Here is an 8,020-nt window from a genome sequence, read left to right as displayed (position 1 = left end):
AAAACCAAAAAAAAAAAATAAAAATAAAAAAATAAAAAAAATAAAAACACCTCATCAGAAGACAAACCACAACCTAATCAGAGCCTTTGAACTACAGTGCACATCTGTGTTCTCAAGGACTGACTATTGGCAAGGCATTCTACTGATGGGAGAGGTTTGCCTCCTCCTGACTTGGTTTGCCAAGCCTGTAAGTGAGAATGCTACCTCAGAGTTTCTATGCAGTTCAAATTCGGCCCTCTACACTTAATGTTCTTTTAAAAACTTGCTTTCTCTCTGTCTGTAATGTCTCTTCCATACTGTTGTGGTTCAATACCATTGTAATGTGCACTGGCTTATTTCTGACACTTTCCTCATTTGCCAGGCTGTCTGGGGAAGTTACTAGAAAGAAACTTCTTCTGCAGACCTACTCGGGGCTGCAAGTTCCTAGCCACTGGGCTACAGCCAGAGGCTGTTGCCATTCGTTCCTCACCCTTACTGTGGTCTTCTTAGCCTCTGTACTCCACGTGTGTTCTCCATTTTTTTCTCTTTAAAAAACATTTTATGTATATGTGTGAGTGCCTGCGTGTATGTATGGCTACTGTGTGCATGCCTGGTGCCTGAGGAGGCCAGAAGAGGGCTTAGAAATCTCCGGGACTGGAGTTACCAGCAGTTATCACCTGCCGTGTGAGTGCTGTGAACCGAACTCAGGCTTTCTCCAAGAGCAGCAGGTTCTCTTAACTATCGAGCCATCTCTCTGGCTCTGTGCTCCCCATTTCTTTTCTGTCCTCTTCCGTCTTACTTCTGTGTCCTTTGTGAATGAGTTACACCGCCTTTTAGAAAGCCTTTGCCAAACCCTCCAGTTTGGAAGCCCTTGTTTGTGGGTCATTTAGACCTGGCTGATCTCAGAGGCACAATGCACATTGCAAAATGCATATCTGGTTTCTTTTCTGCCCACCCGTGCACATTTTCATTCTTCTGCAGACAGTGAATGTGTGTGCTGATAGAATGGCTGCTCTTGGTAGAAGCTGAGGGAGACATAAGTGGAGGCTGGTTAGCTTTGAGTAATGCTGGTTTTCCTCTCGTCTCTTGCTGCAGAGGAGAAGCAGGACGTGACTGTCTCAATATCCCAGGAAATGCCTAACTCATTAGTGTATGGGGCTGACTGGTCCTGGCTTCTTTGCCATTCCACGAAGCCTACGTCCACCTGCTCCTTTGATCAGAATGAGATGGGAACCAGAGCTGCAGACCGCTCCAGTCTGAAGGTTGCCGAGGAGCCACCAGCGCCTTTCCATGAACAAGTAGTGGACCACCACATGGATGACCCTGCTAACACGCCCAGTAGAGCTGAATTGGAGGCTTCTCTGCTTCCAGTAGCAGAGGACATGAAAAGCAGCAGCCAGCTAGACTCCTCTTCCAAGATGTGTGATCTCAGCCTCTCCTCTGGTGGAGGGAATTGTGACAACAGCCTCCTGGCCACCTGCTCCTTTTACAACCATGTTCTCCACCTCTGGAAGTGGAAGACAGAGCAAGCTTGAGGCTGCACTCTTTGCATTTATACTGGATGTCACTTGGGAGTGCTGGCCTTTGAGAATGTCCTTTGTGATTATGTTTTGGCAGTGAATGGGTTTTTTTCAGCTCTAAAACTAAGTATCTTGGTATATTTTGACGTTCAGCCCTTTGTTTGTATTTAAGTCCTTGTTTATATTAATTAAATAACTTCAAATTTTTTAATTTTTTAAAAAAATTGTAATCATATGTGTGCTTATGTCTGTGTGTGGATTCTGGAAGAAGCCAGAAGAGGGATTCCCCTGGAGCTAACGTTACAGGTGATCGTGAGCCACTATGTGGGAGCCAAATTTGGGTCCTCTGCAAGAATATATGCTCTTACCCAATAAGATCCTAAACCTTTCAGTTAAAAAAAAAAATTCCATCTGCATGGTAGTGGTGGCACATGCCTTTAATCCTAGCACTCGGGAGACAGAGGCAGGTGGGTCTTTGTGAGTTCCAGGCCAGGCTAGTATACAAAATGAGTTCCAGGACAGCCTGTTACACAGAGAATCCCTATCTCAAGAAACCAGAAAAACAGCTGAGCAGTGGTGGTACATGCCTTTTAATCCCAGCACCCAGGAGGCAGAGGTAGGCAGATCTTTGTGAGTTTGAGGCCAGCCTGGGCTATAGAGCTAGTTCCAGGGCAGGCTCCATAGCTAGTGAGAAACCCTGACTTAAAAAGAGAGAGAGAAGCCGGGCGGTGGTGGCGCACGCCTTTAATCCCAGCACTCGGGAGGCAGAGGCAGGTGGATCTCTGTGAGTTCGAGGTCAGCCTGGTCTATAAAGGGCGTTCCAGCCGGGCGGTGGTGGCGCACGCCTTTAATCCCAGCACTCGGGAGGCAGAGGCAGGCGGATCTCTGTGAGTTCGAGACCAGCCTGGTCTACAGAGCTAGTTCCAGGACAGGCTCCAAAGCCACAGAGAAACCCTGTCTCGAAAAAACCAAAAAAAAAAAAATAATAAAAATAAAGGGAGTCCAGGACAGGCTCCAAAGCTACAGAGAAACCCTGTCTTGGAAAAAAAAAAAAAAGAGAGAGAGAGAGAGATTGATTTAAAAGCCCTGTGGTGGTGCCCACACACCCTTTTTAATCCCACCCTTTGGGAGGCAGAGGCAGGCAGATTTCAGTTTGAGTCCAGCCAGGACTACACAGAAAAACCCTATCTAGAAAAACAAAAAACTGTTATGTATATGAGTGCTTTTCTGTGCTCCATCTATGTGTCTGTGCTCCCAGAGGTTAGAAGAGGATGTTGGATCACCTGACTGACAGCTGGGAGCCACCTTGTGTGCACTGGAAGAACAGGCAGTACTCAACCCCTGAACCATCTCTAGCCCGTAGCCCCTAAGTTGTTTGTTTTTTTTTTTATTATTAATTTTTGTGTGAGTACACAAATACCACTGTTGGATCTCCTAGCATGGGACCCAGGGATCCAACTTAGGTATCAGTCGTGGTAGTAAGTCACTGAGCCTCTTGCTAGCCCCATAGTCCCTCATTTAAAGTCTCATTTTATCACATTAGAAGCCATTTCCTAAACAAAGGTTTTTTTTTTTTTTAAACTGGAATGCTATCCAAACACTATTTCCATCTCTGAACTAGTTTTAAAAGTGGATAATAGAAGCACTCGGGAGGCAGAGGCAGGCGGATCTCTGTGAGTTCGAGACTAGCCTGGTCTACAAGAGCTAGTTCCAGGACAGGCTCCAAAGTCACAGAGAAACCCTGTCTCAAAAAACAAAACAAAAAAAAAAAGTGAATAATAGAATAAAAGGAGGTGTGTAAATATTGTAAGCTGCTTCAGGGAACACAAACAAGTATTTGGCACGGTCGGTATGAGATACTTATAGCATTAATAGCTTGATCAGTTTTCATGTCTAGATAGATGGGTTTTTTTTGTTTTTTTTTATGGTTTATTTGTTTTATGTGCATTGTTGTGAAAGTGTCAGATCCCCTGCAACTGGATCTTCAGACAGTTGTGAGCTGCCATGTGGGCTCTGGGAATTGAACCTGGGTCCTCTGGAAGAGCAGTCAGTGCTCTTAACCACTGAGCCATCTCTCCAGCCCGATAGATGGGTTTTATAGGAACATGTCAGGTGTGCACTGATCAACATTCCCATTTTTAATGTCCTATCTGGGAGGAAAGGGCATTGGAATGTGTCTAACCCTCAATAGGATATACAAGTGTTTTGAAGAGAAAATGGTGTTTTGGTTTTTTCTTTTAAATGTTGAGCATCAAATACAGGAACTGCACATGCTCGAGGACTTACTATTATCCATCAGTGAACTGTACTCCTAGCCTCACTACCTGTTCCTTCCCCAGGCCTCTGTAGTCCAGGCTGGTTGACTTCCAACTCTTGGAGCCTATATACCTAAGCTTCCCAAATGCTGAGTTGATAGGTGTGAGATACTATGCCCTTGTCTATTAATATAGGGCCTTAGCCAGGAGTGGTGGTGCATGTCTTTAATGCCTGCACTCAGGAAACACATGAAGGTGGATCTCTGAGGTTGAGGCCAGCTTGGTGGTCTACATAGCGAGTTCCAGGACAGCCAAAGATGTGCAGAAAGACTCTTGTCTCAGAAAGAAGTCTTCCTTTGTAGCCCTGGCTGATCTGAAATTTGTAATCCCGTCCTAGTCTTTAAGTGTTGGACTGCAAGTGTGCAACACTATGCCTTGTTTTTGCTTGTGTGTGTACACATATGCCTGAGTGTGGCAGACAGGCCAATCTCAGGTGCCATTCAAGATAACCTTGTCTTTTTTTGAGCCAAGGTCTCTTACTGGGATCTGAGGTTAACTGATTAGACTTGACTGGGCAGCAAGCCCCAGAGATCCTGCTGCTCTTCTGGGGCTGAGATTATAAGCATGGCTGAAGCTGGGTCTTCATGATTGCATGGCAAGCACTATATGGGCATAGCTACCTCTTGGTCCTTGTGTTATTTTCTGATGAAATAACTTTATTTTTTTGATTATCATTAAAGTGATCAATTCTCTGGGTAGCGGTGGTGCACATGTCTTTAATCCCAGCACTTGGGAGGCAGAGGCAGGCGAATTTCTGTGAGTTTGAGGACAGCCTGGTCCAGGACAGCCAGAGAGAGAAACACAGGGAAACCCTGTCTCGAAAAACCAAAAAAAAAAAAAACAAAATTCTCAGTTACAGGCCCATTTATTTCAATAAAAGGTATTAAATGTAAGGGTCAACTAAGTCTTAAAGGGACATATGACATCTGATAAACTGACGAATCAGGTCCACTGGTCATGAAAAAGCAGATGGCTCTCCTCTCTTCCATCTTTAGGTTTTCCTTGGGGATACTTACTGCTCTCTGACTTGGAGCCAGAGGGTACCCAGACCTGACTCGGTTGGAATTTGTTATGGACTCTGTAGCTACTGCATGGATTCTGCCTTGCGGTCCACTTCAGTGACTTGATTCAAAACACACATTGCACGAGTTACCAAAGGCCTTTAATAGAAGTGCACAAAGAAGCTGCCCCTCCTTTTTGAGACACTCAGAATCGAAGGCTTGGATTGTCTCCACTTCATAGGCAAACTTTTGGTCTCTGTCAGTTTTCTAGCGTGGGAAATTCTTAGGATACAACTGGAACAGCTTGCCTTCCTGTGTGGGCTCAAAGCCATATTTCTCCAAGTTGTTAGCATCAAAAGTCCCTTCTTTAAAGTCTTTTTCAATAGCAGGTGCCGCCGTTTCCAAGAAAAGCGCTTTGGCGGTCAGGGGTGTATCTACGCCCGCAGGAGCTCGGTAATTAACATAGGGCTTGAGCTTGAAGCCGGTCAAGTCCGGGACGACAAATTCTGGAACCATTTCCTTTATCTGCACAAACTTCCCATTTGAGGCATAGATGCCCGTTCTCTTAGCACCTCGGCCCTTGTTGAAGGTGCGTGGTCCCCGCTTGCTTGTCCACTTGCTCATTCTGTCCGCTCCCCGCACCAGGCCTTGAGTCACCGCTGTCAGGAAACCCATGCCGGGCTCTGCAGAAGACAGCTCTGAAAGAACAAGGCAGTTGAGGGGGCCAATCAGAGCCAGAGGGACTCGGCACCCTAGAACTCACGAGCAGAGAGTGCTGTGGGCCCTGCGGGTGCAGATGACCCAAGACCCCAAAAGTGGAGACTACCCCTACTCCTGAAAGATCCCGAACCCTGAAGAACTCCGCAGGGGAGGCGCCAAATGGAAACGCACAAACCGACCTGGGCAGATGGATCTCGAGCTCGGCCCGCAGGTCCCTTGTCGCTTGAGACCGCTCAGACACCAATCCCCCGACCCAAGTCGTATAAAACTACCACTGCAAGGTCCACCCTTGCGTTTCCGGCCGTCGGCGGGGCCAGCCACTCCGCAGCAAGAGCCTCGCGGATTGGTCGCCAGCGGGCCCAATACCCAGCCTCAGCCGCGCAGAACCGGATGTGAAGCGCGCGCCGCCGTGCATGTTCACCCTGCGCCGCGAGGTGGCGATCTAGGGCTGGCCTCAGCAGAGATCGCTCTTGGCCCTCGTCAGCCCCGCGACCGGACGTTCACAACCGCGGCGCCGAAGGTCGGCTGCCGGACTGGCGCGGGCGTCATCGGTGCTGCCCTAGGTCTGGGGGTCGGGGCTTGTGGACCCTTTGAGTCACTACCGAGCTGTGGCTTCCGGGATTGACGCGCTGTTGGGGACTAGGCCAGTGAACGGCGGTCTGGCGCGTGGCCAAGTCTACTTGGGTCCTAGTGGCCCTCTAGTTAATCATCCTTGGTCCCAACACACCCACCGTGCCTGCGCTCCACGTCCACACGCTACCCGCTGTGACTGGCCCCCTCCTCGCCCTTCACGCTTCTCCTGGATATCATGCCCTCCTTTTCCCTCCCTCGCTGTCAGAGCTCCCGTGATCACGCCTAGGCTATAACCACCTTCCCGTCCCTCACCCCTCCTAATCGAGACCCCTTTTGGGCTGTGACCCCTGTTGGCCCAGATCTTTCTTGAGCTGTAAAGCCTCCACGCCCCATCCCTCGTCTCTCCTCTTGGCGATATCAAGGCTCCCGGGTGAGGCTCACCCTCCAGTCGGTCACCCCCTCCTAGTCTCCCTCCACTTAGCTTGTTGTTCGCCGCGTTCCTGAACCACTCTCTTATCTGCACCGCCAGTCTCAAGCTCTCCCACCTCCCCTCCCTGAACTGTCAGCCAACTTACACTTCTGCTCTCCTCCCCCACTCCAGCCGCTGTCCCTTTCTGGGTGGTTGCTTGATCCCTGACTGTCGCTCAATTCTCTACCCCCCCCCCCCCCACTCTCATTCCCACCCCGAGCCACAGTTATGGGTTCCCCTTAGACCACGTGAGGGCTGTTTACAGGAGACGGAAGCACACAGAGAGCCGACGCTTCTGGAAAACAACTTGTTTTGGAGCACAGAGTTCTCGAGTCCCTTCCAATAAGAACGTTTGACTTGGAAAGGAGCTGGCAAGGCTGGAACCACAGCTGTCCTGTTGCAAAGGTTCAGGGAAAGCAGCTTGGTCTCAGCCTGTCTCCTCGCCCTCCACCTTGCCTTGCTTTCAGTCATGCAGAAAGACGAAGATGTCTGCCTTAAGGTAGGTAGATCAGGCGTGGGTGAGAACATTTCCAGAGGACAGAAGAATCCTTTGCCTCAGGTTTCTACAGAAGCTCCTAGAAGACCAAGAAAATGTGGGAATGGTGACTTAATGTGTTTCCCTATCAGAGCTTTGACACTTGTTACTAGACAATGGTTCCTGACAAGCTGGACAATGGAACCTGGCTGTTAAGTCATTACTGAAGCCTTATTTTCTTCCCTTAAGGTAGCAGTTGTTACTTCCTGCTTTCTTATAGAACTTTGGTTTCTGAAGTCTTTTTCTCAAGTCAACATGTCCCAAAGGTCTTTTTTAGAAGTAGTATTTTGGTGGTTGTTTTGTTTTGTTTTGAGACAGGGTTGATCTACACATCTCTAGTACTCTCTGTATAGACCAGGCTGGCCTTGAACTCACAGAGATTGTCCTGCCTCCGCCTCCCAAGTGCTGGGACTAAAGGTGTGTGCCACTATACCCCACACCTCCATTTTTAAACCAGAAGAGTGGACCCATTAGAATAACCGTAAAAGCTAGACTGGCTGAGGTGGTGCACTGTGGTAGACTGTGTCTGCAGGCAGGTGTTTTTCCTTGGATAAGGCAAGCTCAGAGGAAAGTAGAAGATGCGGTTGGGGTGCTCTTGTACACCCCAGTCTTGAGAGCTGAGCTGGAGTAGAAGAGAAGGGAAGTTGAGTGCCTTAGTTTTGAAACTAAAAGCGTACTGGCTGTACATTGCACAATAGAGCACATGCAATATTGATCCCACAGATTGTTTTTTTTTTTTTTTTTTTTTGAGAGGAGACGGCATGCGATATTGAGCATTGTGTCGAGAGCTCAGGCGTGTGCTTCTGAGATCCGCATTACAGGCCTTGAGGTGCCACTGTTTTATGGGTTTTCATAATTTCGGCTGTGGATAGCAACCACCATGTCAGTTCCCCAGTTTTTTTTTTTTT

At 48.3% G+C, this 8,020-nt stretch overlaps 3 protein-coding genes across 5 annotated transcripts in view; 2 read left to right on the top strand and 1 right to left on the bottom strand.

The window, feature by feature from the left end:
* The window catches only part of Dph7 (diphthamide biosynthesis 7), a 12,072-nt gene extending 10,370 nt beyond the window's left edge, over nt 1–1,702 (top strand). Inside the window, exon 9 of the mRNA XM_013355338.2 lies at nt 1,075–1,702. Within this exon, the coding sequence (XP_013210792.1) occupies nt 1,075–1,514 (440 nt within the window). The 3' untranslated portion in view covers nt 1,515–1,702. The remainder of the gene's footprint in view (nt 1–1,074) is intronic.
* A 2,963-nt stretch (nt 1,703–4,665) lies between these two features.
* Nucleotides 4,666–6,744, bottom strand: Mrpl41 (mitochondrial ribosomal protein L41). Of its 2 annotated transcripts, none has more exons than XM_005346360.3 (2): nt 6,684–6,744; nt 4,666–5,513 (listed from the first exon to the last, which is right to left on the bottom strand). In XM_005346360.3, exon 2 carries the CDS (start codon nt 5,488–5,490, stop codon nt 5,083–5,085), a length of 408 nt encoding a protein of 135 aa, XP_005346417.1. In that variant the 5' UTR covers nt 5,491–5,513; nt 6,684–6,744; the 3' UTR covers nt 4,666–5,082. The 2 variants fall into 2 exon arrangements, with proteins under 2 accessions (XP_005346417.1, XP_005346416.1); XM_005346359.3 differs by lacking the exon at nt 6,684–6,744 and adding an exon at nt 5,715–5,838.
* Nucleotides 6,745–6,808: 64 nt separating this feature from the next.
* Pnpla7 (patatin like phospholipase domain containing 7) overlaps nt 6,809–8,020 on the top strand; it is a 77,692-nt gene continuing 76,480 nt past the window's right edge. For both annotated transcript variants that reach the window (XM_026778891.1, XM_005346358.2), the window contains exon 1: nt 6,809–7,076. In XM_026778891.1, the coding sequence (XP_026634692.1) occupies nt 7,047–7,076 (30 nt within the window). In that variant the 5' untranslated portion in view covers nt 6,809–7,046. The remainder of the gene's footprint in view (nt 7,077–8,020) is intronic.

Source organism: Microtus ochrogaster, chromosome 4, assembly GCF_000317375.1.
Source record: "Microtus ochrogaster isolate Prairie Vole_2 chromosome 4, MicOch1.0, whole genome shotgun sequence".
NCBI lineage: Eukaryota > Metazoa > Chordata > Mammalia > Rodentia > Cricetidae > Microtus > Microtus ochrogaster.
The sequence above is the reverse complement of the archived record's forward strand: the minus strand, read 5'-3'. Positions and strand labels throughout refer to the sequence as shown.